The 18,732-nt window shown below is 41.8% G+C and overlaps 1 protein-coding gene across 1 annotated transcript in view; it reads right to left on the reverse strand.

The window, feature by feature from the left end:
• vwa1 (von Willebrand factor A domain containing 1) overlaps positions 1-18,320 on the reverse strand; it is a 36,824-nt gene extending 18,504 nt beyond the window's left edge. The window contains exons 1-2 of the mRNA XM_041207425.1: positions 17,989-18,320; positions 2,915-3,478 (exon numbers count right to left, since the gene is read on the reverse strand). Coding sequence (XP_041063359.1) covers positions 2,915-3,478; positions 17,989-18,058 — 634 coding nt within the window. The 5' untranslated portion in view covers positions 18,059-18,320. The remainder of the gene's footprint in view (positions 1-2,914; positions 3,479-17,988) is intronic.
• Between the last annotated feature and the right edge of the window lie 412 nt (positions 18,321-18,732).

Consider the following 18,732-nt stretch of genomic DNA (forward strand, 5'->3'; position numbering starts at 1 on the left):
TTCCCACTTTTTAAACTGTAAAAACCTGGCTGTCAGTGTCAGTGAGAGTTTAAAAAAAACTCTGCTGTAGTGCTTTGATTGACTGGCTAGGTGGCGTAGCATCTGTTCTAGCAGCTTCAGTAGTTCTATCTTGACATTTCCCTAAGGGGTCTTTATGAATTCTTGGCTGGATTCGAAAAGCTACAATTATCTCAGCAGGGGTTCTGAGTTCCCAGTTTCATTGACAGGCTAAAGAATTTATAAAAGAATTTTCTTTCTTTGATGCAGATTTTGATGAGACGTTTGTTTTTATAAGATTTTAAGCACTTAAGGTTTAAAAGCTCTGAATGGGCTTTCATGAATGGGAGTTTTTTTTTTTACTATCAAGCCTGTATAGTGAGAGCTATATTTGATATTTAGAGCATTATTTCATTTCATTGCCACATGACTCTTGAGGTCTGCCCATGGTGGATACTGGGTGTGTTGACATGGGGGTATAAAGAGCCATAGGAGGTTGATGGGGGCATGAGTTGGCATGGAGGTGAAAGGAACCATGGGGAGTGGTTGGGGTAGGAGGAGTGTGAGGGCTAGGGTGCCTAAAATCTTCTAACACAACTGGAACAAAGCCCCAGAGAACTGAAGTAGACTTTCGAACCAGCTCACTCCAGTACTAAATCATCCCTTTGGCTGCCTTCATCCCACAGTCACCCTTCCGGAGCAAACATTGGGTGTGTCGGGGCACTTTTTACCGAGACAGGCCTGGTGAGTTGGGAAATTTCCCGACTCGACCAACCTGCCTCCATAGCCAAAATCTGGCCCTGAGACTCTTGAACTCCCTGTGCCTCTCTCTCCGATTATATTGTCAGCTGCTGCAACTTCTCTTAGAAGACCAATTAATGCATTGGCTCATTTCCCTGTGCATGATACAACATATTATTGCAGACTAATAGCAAAGAGAATGTGAGAAGTAAGATCTCTTGTGCTGAAGGCTAATTACAGTGCCAGTTTTAAGACCCAAGGCAGTTATGTGCAAATTACAAGTCTGTAATTCAGGAATGTAGCTGGCCGTTTAATAATACCTCTCTAATACACAGCAACCTTCACCACATGAACTGCAGTGCTTAAAGAAGATGGTTCATCACCACCTTCTCAAGGGCAATGAGAGATGGGCAATGAATGCTGGTCTTGCCAGCAATGCCCATATCCCAACAATGAATTTTTAAATAGCAGGCAGTGGCACACATTCAACACCATGTTCATATAGGGGCTCAGAACAGGAGGCACTTAATCCAACAACAGGTCACATTTTAAAAAATTTGTTCATGGGATGTGGGTGTGGCTGGCTAGGTCTGCATTTATTGCCCATCCTTAATTGCCCTTGTTCGGAGGGCATTTTAAGATGACCCACTAAACTCTGGGTCTGAGAAGAATTAAAATGTTCTCCAGCATAATTGTCATCTTAGTCACCCTCTATACAACTCACCAACAAAGCTAGGGTAGATCAGTTTTTGATATGCCCAGCTCCAGATAGTGAGTCCTTTGCTGGCTATTTGCTCAATAACTGACAGCCAGCTCCAAATTACACTTTAAAAACAGTTCCAGCTGTGTTTTTCTGTATCATTTGGAACACCAGCTGTATCAGGACCAGTAATAAACAAGAATTGTGATCTGCAATTTTACCCTTTGCTCCTCAAGCTAACCTGCTCTCTCCTCATCATCTCTTTACTTTAACTTCCTTCTTCTCTCTCTAAAAGGAATCTTCCTATTGACTGTATAATTAAAGAATCCGATAACGTTTTGTGTTGGGGATATAACATTTAAATTAGCTGATACTGTATTCAAATTATTTTCTAATGGTGAATTATATAAAACAACACGTTACAGAGGCAGCATTCCTCCCTCATGCCACCTAATTCAAAACTATTTGATTCAAATTTTCAGCAACTTTGCACAGAGATATTTCCATATACAGTTATTTTAAAGAAATTTGTTTCTTTGAATACTTTAGTGGGAAATGTTGTCCTAAAAATATTGGCTTGTGTCCTCTTATTAAGAGGTACAATGACATGACTAATGATAAATTAAACATGTGCATGAATCAGCACTAAATAAACTGCTTCAATTAATGTTTTAAACAATTAAAAACTCCTCATTAATCCCCCATGTAAGAGCTTGTCTGCCAGTAGATTTTGCATTTACTGCAGCGTGGATACTCCCGGTGCCCAGTTTGAGAAGCTGTTCCAGTTACAGGCTGGTACAAAAATTGCCCAAAAGTACATAAAGAGCCTGCTGAACAAGCCAAGTAGTCTTGCTTTGTGTAGTAGAAGGATCCAGTACATTAAGGGTTAACCTGGGACTGAGTACAGTACCACCCACTGCTGATGTAAGAAGGCACCTGACCTAGAGTTTAGGTCAGCTGTGTAGAGCTAGGCAGCAACATATAAGGACATGCCACTGAGTCCTCTTCATACCTGTACTCTCTGCTGTAAATATGTACAGAGTTCAGTAATGTTAATGAAGACTTCTTGGTACTTTTTACAAGACTGCTTAATGGTATCTAAGCAGTACACACCACGGGTATTGACAACCCAACAAACCACTTCATACCTGGTACGAGATATTTCCAACCATAACATGACCTTCAATACAAAAACCCACAACTGATTAGAGAACGGTACAAGACATGGAGGTCATCTGCAACCACCAAACAGCGTCTCGCACTGGATGCCTGGGACCTGGTCTCCTCTTTATTGTAGAACTAAACACACACACACCTCGGGGAGCAGTTAGTCTCCCACTTCAGTCACTGCACACATAGGGCCCTGAGAGGAGGTTCTACACCCCTTAGTGACAGATGATGACAATATAGGGATTGGGGGAACACGCCACAGATGAAGACAATTGTATGGAAGTAATGGCCGAAACAGTGACGTACCTAGAATTTCGTTACGCAGCTCCTCAGTAATAACGTACATATCATCCGGATCCACGTAATATAGGTGTCTTTCTGATGGTTCACTAGCTGCAGCCTTTAGTTCAATATAATTGCCCCTGCCCGTGCTAACAATGAAAATTGTAACCCCGAGGTCCTTGAGGAGCTGGATGGGCTCTGATATATCGTCTGATGATACCCCATCTGTTAGCCATACCAGGACCTTTGGAACATCTGATCTGGCACCAGCTTTCTGTGTGAACGTGGTGTCTTTGGCATGAGTCAGTGCCTTGCCAGTATTGGTGTCTCCCAATTTCTGTTTCATATTCAGAAGAGCCCACTGGAGAGCAGTGTTCGACATGTACTTATTAAATGGAAACTCCACCACTGGGTCATCACTAATGTGCATGAAGCTGACCTGCACATCGCTGGGGCCTATGATGAATGGCTTCAGTAAACCAACAACAAACTCTTTCAATTTGGTGAACTCATAGGGCAAGATACTTCCAGAACTGTCCATCAAGAAGAGCAGATCTCCCTCTGCCTCCTCTATAGAGTGCTCAGCCCCTGAAGGAGAGGAGAAAACAACAGATTAAATTAGGATAAAGCCATAACTGTCCATTGAACTGAAACATTAACTTTGCTGCTCTCTCTGCACTGATGCTGCCTGTCCTGCTGGGTGTTCCAGCATTTTTGGATTTTATTGTGGATTAACTTTGCTGTTTGCACAATATTAGATTCTATTGATAAATGGTTCAAATTATTCATGTATTTAAGCATTGAGATGTAAGAATGATCCTGAGAATCTTTGGGTTACAAGTCCAAGAATGTTATCCTGGCACTCTGAGCAATCATGAGTCCAACTCTGGATTGTGACAGGCAATTTTGATGACCCTACCTCTAAAAGGATATTAAAGAAGAACAAAGAACAAAGAAAAGTACAGCACGGGAACAGGCCCTTTGGCCCTCCAAGCATGTGCCAATCATATTGCCCATCAACTAAAACATTTTGCACTTCCAGAGTCCGTATCCCTCTATTCCCATCCTATTCATGTATTTGTCAAGCTGCCTCTTAAACACCACTATCGTACCTGCTTCCATCCTGGGAAAAAGCTTCTGACTATCTACTCTGTCCATGCCACTCATAATTTTGTAAACTTCTATCAAGTCGCCCCTCAATCTCCATCGCTCTAGTAAGAACAATCTAAGTTTCTCCAACCTCTCCTCATAGTTACTAACCTCCAGACCAGGCAGCATCCTGGTAAACCTCCTCTGCACCCTCTCCAACCCCTCCATATCCTTCTGGTAAGGTGGCGACCAGAATTGCACGCAATATTCCAAGTGTGGCCTAACCAAGGTTCTATACAGCTGCAGCATCACTTCCCAGCTTTTATACTCAATACCCCTGCCAATGAAGGCAAACATGCCATATGCCTTCCTGACTACCTTATCCACCTGCGTTTCTACTTTCAGTGACCTGTGGACCTGTACACCCAGATCCCTCTGCCCGTCAATGCACTTAAGGGTTCTGCCATTTACTGTATAATTCCTGCCTGTATTAGATCTTCCAAAATGCATTACCTTGCATTTGTCCGGATTAAACTCCATCTGCCATTTCTCCGCCCAAGTCTCCAACCAATCTATATCCTGTTGTATCCTTTGACAATCCTCTTCACTATCTGCAACTCCTCCAACCTTAGTGTCATCTGCAAACTTACTAATTAGCCCAGCTACATTTTCCTCCAAATCATTTATGTATACTACAAACAGCAAAGGTCCCAGCACTGATCCCTGCGGAACTCCACTAGTCACAGCTCTCCATTCAGAAAAGCACCCTTCCACTGCTACCCGCTGTCTTCTATGACCAACCAATTCTGTATCCATCTTGCCAGCTCACCTCTGATCCCGTGCGACTTTATCTTCTGTACCAGTCTGCCATGAGGGACCTTGTCAAAGGCCTTCCTGAAATCCATGCATATAACATCCACTGCCCTTCCATTGTCGATCATCTTTGTCACTTACTCGAAAAATATTTATACATTATATTGATATAATTGATTTACAAAAATATTGATACATTAGGTAGGATTCAGAAAGGAATGACTGGGATGGTTTCAGATTGGAGGGGATTTTGTTTTAAGTTTATCTGTTCTTGGGATGTGTTCATTGCTGTCAAGGCCAGGATTTATTGCCCATCCCTAACTGACCTTAAGAAGGTGGTGGTGAGCACCAACGTGTTGTTATATAGGGAGTTCCAGGATTTTGACCCAGTGGCATTGAAGGAACAGTGTTATATTTCCAAGTCAGGGTGGTGTGTGTGACTTGGAGGGGAACTTGCAGGTGATGGTGTTCCCATGTACCTACTGCCCTTAATCTTCTAGGCAATAGAGGTTATGGGTTTGGGAGGTGCTGCTGAAGGAGCCTTGGCAAGTTGCTGCAGTGCTTCTTATAGATGGTAGCCACAGCACATGGATGGTGGAGGAAGTGATTGTTTAAGGTGTTGGATGGGTTGCACATCAAGCAGGGTGCTTTGTCCTACTAAGATATAAAGAAAGGCTCCAGCGACTAAGCTTGCTTTTGCCAGAGAAAATACTAAGTAGAGACATGATCCAGGTTTTTAAGATAATGAAAAATGAGGAAGAGTTGGAAATAAACAACATGGACAGGATTGCTAGATTGGGGATCATAAAAACAAAATTCGCAAGCCTCAATTAGCAATTAGATGAAACTATCTTTCCCCTGCAGCATAGTGGGTAGGAAACAATTCCCAGAGAATGGAGGAACAGCACCTCATCTTCCGACTAGGCTCTTTACAGCCTTCCGGACTGAATATTGAGTTCAACAATTTTAGATCATGAACTCTCTCCTCCATCCCCACCCCCTTTCCAATCCCCCTTTTTTCCAATAATTTATTTAGATTTTTCTTTTCCCACCTATTTCCATTATTTTTAAATGTATTTCCACCCATTGTTTTATCTCTGCCTTTTAGCCTATTTCTATCCCTTCCCCCCACACCACCCCCACTAGGACTATCTGTACCTTTATTATCACATTCCTTAGATAATATCACCAGTTTCAACACCTCTTTGTCCTTTTGTTTATGACATCTTTTGGTTATCTCCACCTATCACTGGCCCTCTATCCAGCTCTACCTGTCCCACCCCCCCTTAAACCAGCCTATATTTCACCTCTTTTCTATTTTTCCTTAGTTCTGTTGAAGAGTCATACGGACTCGAAATGTTAACTGTGTTCCTCTCCGCAGATGCTGTCAGACCTGCTGAGTTTTTCCAGGTAATTTTGTTTTTGTTTTGGATTTTCAGCATCTGCAGTTTTTTGCTTTTATCCCGGAGAATGGATTTGATTCTCAGCCAATTAATGCCTTTAAAAGGAATGGGATAAATATCTATTGAGAAGGGATTGCCATTGAAAAATGGTAAAAACATTGCTTGATTTTTTATTCTCAGTGGGAACAAACCTGGTTGCTCCATAATGTGAAAGGGATGAACAGAAGGTGTGGGGGGATAGCCTATTAAAACATTAATCCAAGTAGATTCTGGGTGGAGTGTGAATGTTATAAATTTTGGGTTGCACTAGAGATACTCATTGGTTCAGCATCACCTTAAGCAAATCCTGTGTTTACCTTTACTGCCCAATACCTAGTCATGTGTTAGTGAGACCTTTCATTTTGAGTACTCTATCCTGCAATCTTGCACATGCCCCCAAGTGCATTTCTCCCAGTTTTGCCAAGGCAGTCTCATATTCTAGTGTGTAGGCCAGTTGTGAACCAAATATAAAATATAGGACTAAACAGGATGCAGTTTTCAGTGAAATTTAAGTTATTCCACATTGCACCACAGAACATGGAAACAACAAAGTTGTCATTTTACCCCATTAATGCGCAAAATTAATTTTACTGGTTAGCAATCGTTGGAACTAATCAACAATCACCTTTCTCTTACAAGACATATATGTCCATATCTTAGCCATGTGGCACTTCATTTCTTGTGGGTTGATTAGACAATGACTTGCCTTCACATTCAAACTTGAGTAGAATGCCTTGAGAGGAAGCCAAGAACCTGACTGTTGAACTTGCCTCCATTGTGTCGGATATTGGCACATCGAGCAGTCAATCAAATCAGCCACCTCTAATGATAAACCTCATTGCCCCCATTTAAATTGTCTGCTCAAATGCAATAAATCCTGTGGTTGTTGTCAGTGGAAGGAAGTCATTCTCACAATACATCCAGCATCTTCTCTGAAATGTCTCAAACTGATAAGGCATGTGAGAAGCACAATTTTTTTAGTTCTGGCTATTAATTCTAATTCCCCTTTCCTCAATAGCTTGTGTGTTGTGCAATTAACCATGTCATGCTGAATTTAAGTAAATAGTAAATAAATAACCCAAAATACTTCCAATATCAAATATTCAGTGATTTTGAAATGAAGACTGATGGCTGACTGGCTTTGCTTGTTCTGTGTTTTCCTATATGGGGTAAATTGATATATTGAAGGTGAGAGTATCCTGTTAATTATCCTATGGCTGCCATTATTAATTCCTGGCAAACCATCAGATGAGGCTTAGGATTCAAAAGGGCAAAATGGAAAGGCACATTCCTTTTTGAGTAAAATGTTCTATTTTTCAAGGTAAGGAATATTAGGGCTAGGAAATGGATTAAGTCAACACTAGACAGCATCAGAACTGGTGTGTTAACTCTGTTTCCCTCTCCACAGATGCTGCCAGGCCTGCTGAGCATTTCCAGCATGTTCTGTTTTTATTCTGAAGTTCTCCTAGTTACCTGGCCAACATTATCCCTCACTCAACATTAGGAACATTGATTATGTGGCCACTTATCTCATTGTGTTTGTGAGGCCCTGCTGGTCATGTGTTGGTTTCCTGTTGGTTACAACACTCACCGCAGTTCAAAAGTACTTAATTGGCTGTGAGGCACTTTGAGATGTCCTGAAGTTGTGAAAGACACTATAGAAATCCAAGCTCTTTCAATCTACACGACTGCACACCATTAAGAGCAGAAGGGGGAATGTGACTGTTGTAATATGCCTTTAAGGGATATCAGCATGCCATCATTAGAAGGGAAGTGTGTCATGTAATCCAGTTTCAGTTTCACTTTGACCTGTGAGCAGAAAACCGTACACATAGCTCTGTTGCTGATGTCTTCAAGCTTTCTACCTATATATAGTTGTTCTTATGTGCCTAGTCTAAATAAATGTACACACAATGTGTTTACCCAATCCCTTATGAGTGACTGGTGTTTTTATATCAGTATAATGACATGACATATGTTCAGTGGTGGTCAAATAGTGTAGCAAAAAGATTAAGTACAGGTACAACATGGTGACCAGCCTTAGATCATGCTACATGGCATAAGACGACCCTTGATGTTTTGGTCAGACAGCAATGAGTTTGCAGCATTGGAGAATGTTGAAATCAGAGTGTGGTGGCTGTACAGAAAAGCTTTGAAGACACTGTGCAGAGATAGTGCTTGAGTAAGGAGCTGGTTAGCAGATGGTTACCTCATGGTGAGATTGCAGTGCATAGCCTGTCAATTCAATAAGAGGACCAGCAACAGGTTAGCTCATTCGGGAAAGATGAGTGACCAGGGTGTGGGCCAGATCAATAGTGAACAAAGGAGAGTCAAACAGTGAAAAACAGAAACAAAATCTTCATAAAATAGGGCCAGGAAAGGTTGTGATTATAATGGGTGGCTTCAGGAGTTACTAAACAATAAATTGAATAAAACAAGGAGGACGGTCAAAGGGATATCGTCAAAATGTCCACAAAATTCCCCAGTTTGAATTGGATGCTGCTGACCTACCATCCAAATGCAAAACATTTAAACAGCATGCAGAGTCCCGGTTTCTTGATTTAGGTGTGTCTGAACCAGACAAGCAAACCATAAAAATTTGCCTAGCAATTAGGAATGAAGATCTACACAGGCTGAACATGTCAGGATTAACAGCAGAAGAGCTAAAGGATCCCCAAAAGATATGGACTACATTGGATGACCGGTCCAGAATCAGGTTAAACTTCTATATTCATCAGCTAGAGTTCATGTCATTTCAACAACAGCCTACAGAATCCATAGACCACTTCATCCGCAGATGCAGGGAAAAGGATATGCACTGTGATTTTTCAAATGCAGAGCTATCAGAATTGTTGAGTTGCTGATCGCATCCATTTCCATGGAAGAATCCCAAAAAGATCTGCTAGACAAGCCCAAAACATATAGCATCGAAGACCTATTGAAGGATGGATGTAAGTACGAAGTGATCCTTACAGGTTGATGAAGCTTACAGGTCCTAAACACAGCTCCAGTAGTTGACGCATTCACTAGAACATCCAAACTGAACAAGACATGTGGAATGTGTGGCCTTCTGCATGCACCAAAGAAACGTCCAGCTTTTAAGCAATTTTTCAAAGCATGTGGCAGAAAGAGCCATTGACAGCAGCAGTGCACTAGAGCAAAGGTTGGTGCAGCTACAAAGAGCTGTGCATTGATCCAAACAGACCCTACACAGCAAGTATGTCCAAGTAATAAGAATGACCAGTGTCCCATCAGAAACATATTCATGAGATGATTGACAAAGCAAAAAATGACGATGATGTGCATGATGAGATGAAGAGCGGTGAACACAGGTTTCATACCGTCAATCTCATGGAAAACATGGACACTGTCACACTATCTGAAGTGTTTACCAAGATTCAAATGATCTGTCCTAAGAAAGTTGGTAACTATTTGTTATTGGTCAAGATTGACACAGGGGCAAGTTTCAACATACTACCCCTTTGAATTCAAAAAGACATAATCCACAGACATGGAAGGCATGGTGAAACCTACTGCTGTGCAACTTTCAACGTAAAGCGGTTTACTAATTCCATGCACAGGATCTATATAGTACATTCAATCTCCCGGGTGTCACAGATGTTCTACATCAAGGAGATTATAGGATCAGTGATCACAGGTCTATCAGCATGCTGCGACTATCCACTAGTGACAACCATGAAATTAGTCAGATGTCACAAGGCAAATCAACCTCAGAAACTACTCCTATCATGTCAGTACTGGACCCAACATTGAAATATCCAGAATGTTTCAACAAAATTGGCAGTTTCAAAGAAGTGGCAAAGTTATGTGTGCAGGAGAATGCAAGTCTGTCAACTGATCTGGTACACATTTTGCACAATGCAAATGCCAACAGCCAGAAGAAATGGCGAAAGATTCCACACTACAGAAACTATTGAAAGCCTTCACTGAAGGATGGCCTGATTGAATTCAGCATGTCCATGAACACACGAGACCATTTTGGCCTTACTGGGATGGGCTAGGCATATCCCGGGGAGTCATTTTTAAATGCAGGCAGGTCATCATACTGGAATCTTTGTCACCTGATGTTCTTCAACAACTTCATCACTCACACATCGGCATTGATCGAATGAGAAGACTCGCATGAGAGACAGTCTATTGGCTAAGTATGAACAATGATTTAAAGTCATCGTCAAGAAATGCAAGGCATGTGAAGAGCATATGCCAAGTCAGCACAAAGCACCATTGATTCCACATGAAGTTCCTGCCCTTATTTGGTCTAAAATCACATCTGACCTCTTTCATGTACTGACTTCATTGTCATCGTCAACTACCAAGTACCTCATTATTCAGCAATTGCACAATATGTCAAGTGCAACTGTCATACAAACTCTAATTGCTATTTTCAGTTTATTTGGTGTGTCTGGAGAGATTGTTACAGATAATGGTTTGCAATTTTTTGGTAAGCCATTTAAGGATATATGTGAGAAGTTGAATATTGATCATACTACTTCTTCCCCTCATTACCCTAGATCTAACGGCCTAGTTGAACGAATGACTCACACTATGAAATCCCTAATTCTCACATGTAGACGGAACCAAGCAAGATACACACAATGCAATGTTACATCTAAGAATTACACCTTTAAGTGCAACTATTCCATAACTGGCAGAGCTCATGTCTAGCAGACCAGTGGTCATCAATTTAACTACTCTTTTCCATTCTACTATCTCAGAAATTAAAGAGCAACTCTTAAAGCTGCAAGAGAAGATGATGTGCACAATAAAAATGTAGGTTCAGGGTTGCAAAGTTTACAGTTGGGATAACAAGTTTGCATCCAGGGTCCCACAGAAGGTACATGGCAACCAGCCAAGGTGACAAAGGTTTGTTCGGAACCAAGGATCTAATAAGTAATTACACACAAAGCTGCAATGGTGAGGCATAACTGAAGACAAATCAGATCTATTCTAGTTTCTTAACCACCATGCAGTCCTATTGCATCGAGGTCTAGATCTCAAATGCAACATCCAAGAACGACAACCCCACAGATCACTGTGAGCAATTAAAGAAATCTCCAAACGAGGTTACCATTACAAGATCTGGACATACCAGCAGATTACTTCTATGTTTTAGAGACTGATAGATTCCTCAGTTATATACACGTACATAATGGTAACTAAACATGAACATGTATTGTCATACTTTGGAAAGGGAAATGTAAGAGAAAGGGGGATGTTGTAATATGGCTTTAAGGGATAGAAGCATAACATCACCAGTGTGTCATGTGATCCAGCCTTAGTTTCACTTTGGCCTGCGAGCAGAAAACAGCACACACAGTTCTGCTGCTGATGTCTCAAGTTTCGTGCCTTGTTCAGCTGTTCTTATGCGCCTAGTCTAAATAAATGAACACTCAATGTGTTTATCCAATCTCTTATGAGTGATTGGTGCTGTTATATTATTATAAAAATGCAGCAGTGACAGAGTTCAGTACTTGTATTTTGCTTTTATCTCAGTACTTTGATGAAGGCTCAGATTATAGGTGAGGAGTGCGTCATGTCATTCTTCTTATGTGACCCCCGCTCCACCCTCTCCCACAATCGTGTTCACAGTCATACATGCTGGCTGCAGTTTGGTTCACTTCCCTTAATTCTAGCCTGATTTGGTGAAACTGGCTGCACAGCTGCACCATCATATAGTTGGTAGGTTAAAAGTTTGCAGAGTGACCCTTAAAGAAACACAAACCCCGCAGCTGTGATTTAATGAAATAAAAATGAAATATGGAATGATGAGCAAATGTAGTAGGCAGCATTCCAAGTGGGAATTGATGGTAACATGAGCCGGTAGTGAGGCTGACTAACCGCCAAACAAAAGATTTATGTTTGGCCCCAAGCAGTGTATAAATACTCAAGAAGTGATTCCATTGTACTTGGAATAATTGCACAATAATACATGATTCATTCAACCTGAGACAGTCTTTACTGCTTACATAGTGGATCAGAGACAGGGACTCCCAGTACATGCAATCTACCTGGTACTGCCTCCTTTGTCATGCATCCCTGGTCACCTTACAATCACTGGCTTACTATCATTTCAAAAAGTTGGTCCATAAAACAAAATAATGGCCTCTGCAACTTTTGGCTAAATTAGAGAGTCAAAAAATACAATTTATAGAATTATTAATAGAGCTTAGTGCACCCAGTCAGTGAGACAATCACAGCACATAAAGGATTGCAGCTTTACTACATACTTATTTATAAAAGCTAAACATTATCATGCACTAAATGATGTGGTTAAATATACAGTGCTGGTTTTGGAAAGAGCTCTGCAAGAATTTTCGGGATTTTTTTTCTCTCATGAAGGTGAATGCCATGTGAATGTTAATGCTGGAAATGGAGTACTTTCTATTTTAGATACAGTGTCAGCATCAACACTGCCAAGGCAGGTACAGCACTGGTCAGATGCAGAATAAAGCTCCAACTCTAGTGCCCAATACACACTTGGAGCTCAGGTATAACACAGGTTAGTTATTGAGTAAAGGATCCTTTACACGTTCCCATTAAACACTCCCATATCAAGTACAACAGGGGCTAGAAATATAGCGAAGCTCTTTTTACACTGGCCCATTAATATGCTTCAGCTCAATGCACCCTACTGCACCTGTGTGACATTTCTAAGGTGTCAACTGCTACAATTTTATTATTTACATCAAAGTTTTTAGAATGTATTTCCTGTATATTTTTTATCTGATTTTATACCTTGGTCACTTCCCATTCTATGATTCACCTCAGTGAAGAATACAGATAAGGAAGACCATTCAGCCCATCTTAGCTCATTCAGCCAGAAAGGCCCTAAATGCCCCCAAGCAGTGCAGCATTCAATTGTTTCTTAATAAGATTTAGGAGTTTTTTTTCTCCTCCCCACACTCCCCCCACAACTACTTTTCCTGGATGTCGCTTCCACATGTTGATTGATCTTTGTATAAAGAATTTCTTGGCCTTTGCCCTATGTAGCGCCTTTCCCAATCTCAGGATATCCCAAAGTGTTTCACAGGCAATGAAGTTTTTTTTGAAGTGCAGTCACTGTTGTTATGTAGGAACCATTGCAGCCAATTTTCACACAGCAAGATCCCACAAACAGCAATGTGATGATGACCAGGTAATCTGTTTTTGTGATATCGATTGAAGGAATCTCTTATGTCGACCCAAGGGTGCATACAGGGCCTTAGTTTATTATCTCATCTGAGAGACAGCACCTCCAACAGTGCAACACTGCCTTAGTACTGCACTGGAACGTCAGTCTAGATTTTTGTGCCTAAGTCTCTGGAGTGGAACTTGAACCCACGACCTCTGGCTCAGATGCAAGAGTGCTACCAACTGAGCCATGGCTCACACTCATAATGTAAAGTAATATTGCAGGATTACCCTTCCCATTTACCATTTCCTTAACCAGCCTATGAGCAGGAATTTACAGATGGCGAGATTTCCCACCCCGTCACCCGAAGAATCAGCAGGGAACACAACCCCACCAATGCCGACTTCCCCACTACCATTTAACGCAGAGGACTTTGGGCGATTATGTAATATGGGCGATATCGAATTGGTGACCCACTCCACATCTTTCACAATTTTTTCTTCTCCTGGTTTAAATAGGAACAAAAATGAATGGTGATGTATGATGGGTGATTAATTCCACATCACCCATTTTATACCATTACCCGAAGTTAAAATGTCCCCCTACTGAATGTTAAGTTTACTAAGAATCCTAGGACTCTTTTAGCTTCATTGTTAGCTATTGCAAAATTGCTCACGGAGTAAATCTGTTTACTTAGTTTTTTTAGTAAATCAGTATTTAGTAATGCAGTATTTTACATTTGTCTACATTTCATTTACGCCCACTAAATAGCATCTGCCACTTTTCTACCTAATAATATGTTTACCCAACTCTTTCAGTAATTTCTAAGCAGTCCTCTCTAAATTTACAACATCTCATACTTTGGTATGATCTGTAGATTTGACTATTTCGCATTCAGTTTCTGAATCCAGGTCATTTACATAAATTGGAAATAGAATGCTCTCAACACCAATCTCTGGCTACCCTAACATAATTCCTTTCACAGGCATTCATTGTTCTCAACTCTTTGGTCAATGGTTTCTCCATTTCCAGGGTTTAGCCTGGATCACTAACATATTGAGTTTAACTAGCAGCCTCTTTGTGGAATTTTGTCAAATACCTTTAGAAGTCCACATAGGACTTCCGTACAGTTGACTTGTGTTGTCACTTCATTGAAGCAGTTGATTATGTCTGTCAGGCTGGTTCTTGTCCTTCTGAATCCTTGATGATTGCTGTTTTCTAAATTATTGGACCGATTATCCTCAAATTTTACTCCCAATAATCAATCCATTATTTTACCTTGAATTGAATGGGTCTTTTGTTGCCTCTGTCTCTTTTCAAATATGGGCACCATGTTAGCCCATTTCTAATCTTCTGCTACTTCACTAGAGCTTGGTGACTTCCTCATACTGGTTGTTAGTGCTGCATAAAACTTTGTTCTGATCTCTCACAGCACTCTGAGATTAGCAGCATTAATCTCTGAGGAGCTCTTTTAGCCTGTCTGAAAGCATCATTTTATTTATGTTAAAGAGATTGATTTTGCTTAGGTTATTTCTGTTTTGGGAGCACATATAGCGTATGTCGGCTCTTCTGAATAGTTGAAGGAAGTAATCCTTCAGAATATTTACTACTTGCGTTCATTTTCAGTTTCAAGTCTGTTAACACAAAGTTTTTGACAACACGTCACATTAAAGCAACATCTTAGACAAACACTTCGTAGCACTTTTCTGTCTGTCCTCATATTATAAATTGAAAATACATTTCTTTTTATTGATGTGCTTAGCCTCTGGCTCTGTAATTTTTATCCAGCTTTCTCTTTGTATCTCTTTTACTATTTTTTGGATTTTTAAAATATTCATTCCAGTGAATCTCTTTCTTTCTCCGTGCCAAGATTATTTAACGTGTTTAGTTATTTTCTAATTTGTTTATTCAACCATTTAAGGTCACATTTATTTAGACTCAGCTTGTTAATTTTAGGAATGTAATTAACTTTCACCCCCAGCATTATACCTTTAAAAGGAGTTCCACTGAAGTGCTGTTGAGTAACTTGCCCCAAATTTGTATATATGTTTTCATTGTTTCTTCAAATTGAACCCTTTTATGGTCATACACAGCTGCCTGACCTATGCAATTTTCACTTCATGTTGAACTTGATTATTCTGTACTTGCTATTCTATTCTGGGTGTAATAACTTCAATGTTTTATGCAAATTCAAATCACTGCAGATGCTGGAAATCTGAAATCAAAACCGAAAATGCTGGAAATACTCTGCAGCTCAGGCAGTATCTGTGGACAGAAAAACAGAGTTAATGTTTCAGGTCTGTGATCCTTCATCAGAATGGTCACAGGCCTGAAATGCTGAAATAAGCGCAAAAAATACCGTGGATGCTGGAAATCTGAAATAAAAACAGGAAGTGCTGGAAAATCTCAGCCAGTCTGGCAGCATCTGTGGAGAGAGAAACGGAGTTAACATTTTGAATCCAATGCCACTCTTCTTCTGAACTGAAATGCTAAGTGTTTTTCTCTCCACATATGCTACTTGATCTTCAGTTGTCTAGTTCATTAACTACTGCCAGAGATAGATGAGCACTGTCCCTTTAGGTTCCTTAATACACTGGGGCATGAAGCATTACACTTACCAGTACAAACTCTAAACTCTAAGCTTTTTCTAGCTTATGTTTGGTTGATACAAGTATTTCATTAAAATAATTTGCCTGTTCTCATACCCGTTTCCACCCGAGTACAAATTATCCCTCCCTTCTTCCACCCATCTGTAGGTCTGTAGTAAGCTGTTCTTGTAAGCTTTGATGTATTTCATTTTCTGGGGTGTCTAACCAGACTAATACATTTGTCAGCTTCCACAGAACTATTCCAAAACAGCAACTCCTAAACAGCCTATATCCAGGTTTTTCAACCATTTTTTATGAAAATCAGACTCATAAGGGGACGAAAATCCCCGGTGCTGTTCATTGTTTGATAAGAAGCTATTATTACTTGCAATCAATTCGGATTCCAAGTTTATCATCAGGTCAGTACAGAAACTGGAAATGGGCGGTTCCGGCTGCCCAGGGGACCGCTTAAAAAGGCACGGTAAGGTCGCCAGCTTGTGATACCGTTTTAGTTTTAACTGCAAGCGCAAGTTTCCACTGAATTAATAAGCCTTTGTTGTTCCACTCAAATCACTAGGCAGTGTGTATACATTCCAACAACGTATAGGCTTTGTGTCACAGGGGTGGATTATCTGGCAATGAGCTACACAGTTAAGAACTAATGTGGAGCCAGGTTCGCTGCTAAATTTTGGTGAAAATCTCAAGAGCTCGTAGCCCGGGTTGTGGTTTAAAGGGGTTCGGGTATTTGAAATTCTACCGGCATCAACTAAATGTGACTTAGCATTCTAAGCAGGTTTTTAATGTGGCACACAGCTCATCCCCAAGTGATCGCGGTTTACCCTATACTAGGAATCAGCCACAGTCACTCTATTAAGGACCAACACAATCAGCGACAGCAACTTTCAATAGTCAGGCGATTTGAGACATTCCTTTTTTCTGTAACACACGAACATGTTCCATCTGAGTGGAGAGCTGACCTTCCACTGAACCGCTCCCAGCAAAACCAATCGGTGGGATAAAGAGCAAGTAGAAGATCCTACCAGACAGAACTAGCTAACCTGGCCACGGGGAAGGGCCAGTTAAATGACACTGGACAGGAAACCATCCGGTTGACCGGCAAGTAAACGCTCCCCTGTTCTCCCATACAGGCTTGTTTATCAGCACTGATCAGGTCAACAGCTGGCACACTTTCCGCTGCATCAAGTGCCTGCTGGATGCCACCCGCTCCTCGGAACGGGCACCATAGACCCATCTAAAGCAGAGAAAGGGACAACCGGGGAGCCCAAGGAGAGAGAATATCCCGCTCCGTGTGCCCACTCCAGCCGGTGCCAGAGAAACAACTGTAACTTCATCCCATTGGGAAAAAAAAAACTGGCGATTTCTGAGACCAGTGCGGGGAATCCCGACTCCTTTTAAATGTTAAAGATTTTATAGCCCCAATTCACCTCTCATTCGCTTTCAATTTTGTCTCAGTATGCCACCGGCTGGGCTGTATATTCCATGGGAATATTCCCCAAACGCAGGGAGAGAGAGAGCCCCAGTATTCGCACTCTCAGCTGGGACGGGTGCATCCGAACACCCCGCACTGTAATCTTAGACACTGGAATTCTGACAAGTGAAAAAATTGGAATTGTCCACAATCCGTCTCGCCTGGATTCGGGTAAGTCTCCGGGCGAGGTGAAATTCTCAGGTTCCAGTTTTAGCTGCAGATTCTGCAGGGTGAAACCCTGTCCCAAACTGGGACCAGGCACCAGCACGAAGACAGGAGCATCAGTCGCAGCTTCAGTAACCCCGGTCTGGGGCGAGGGAACCAACTTGCACCTGTCTCATTTAGGCGCTGACCACATCTAACCTTTGATACGCTCTAAATGAATGCCATTCTTGCCCATCCCACACTCTTGTCATTGTGCAAGTCTTGAAAGTTTGTGAGCCATCCGTCTCCTTACCAGTGATATGTGTCTTCAGGCTTTTGAAAGTTGACTTGTCTCTTACCCCAACCTCCCCCCCTCCCCCCCACCCCGTGTCCTGCCTTACCTGTGCTCTGTAAGATCCAGACCGCTAGCAGAAGGGACTTCAGACTGAAGCTGCCTTTGAGTGTGAGCATGGCGGCTGCAGCTCCCGGACCTCGGTGAGCCGCGCTGTGACTTTGCTCATATTATTGCCAGCGGCGCCAAAGGGAGAAAGTCACCGAGCAACTCCCAGCCACGTCTCAAGCTGGCCCCGCATCCCCCTCAGCCTTGCCGGAGAGTTCCCTCCACTCCCACCTCAAACGAGGACCGCTCAATCGCGGAGAGCTTCCGTGATCCTGTCCCCTCAGTATATTTAACGTTGAACTTGGGAGGCACTGCGTCGCCACAAAGCTGGCAAGGTGCCTGACTGAAGAAAGGGAGGGAGCGAGAGTGGGGGAAAAAAAAATCTTGAACAAATTCAAAGTTTAACTATCTTATCACCCGGTGTTGAGATAACATGTAAGCAAAGGTTTCCTGAAGTCCAACGCCCTAGTTTGGTCACACCTTCCATAACGCTCAGTTCCTGCAATCGCAGAATTTACAGCACGGAGGAAGGCCATTCGGCCCGTCGTGCCGGTGTTTGTAATTTGAATGTCGCATTGATGCAGATGCCCAAACGCTCTGAACAGTTACCTTGGTCAACGTGGTCAGGTGCAAGTTGGAGTCTAGGACAGCTGGTACTCAGTGTAACTTATTCTATCACGGGATGTGGGCATCACTAGCAAGGCTGGCATTTGTTGCCCATCCCTAACTGCCCTTGAGCTGAGTG

This window comes from Carcharodon carcharias, chromosome 15 (genome assembly GCF_017639515.1).
Source record: "Carcharodon carcharias isolate sCarCar2 chromosome 15, sCarCar2.pri, whole genome shotgun sequence".
Taxonomy (NCBI): Eukaryota; Metazoa; Chordata; class Chondrichthyes; order Lamniformes; family Lamnidae; genus Carcharodon; species Carcharodon carcharias.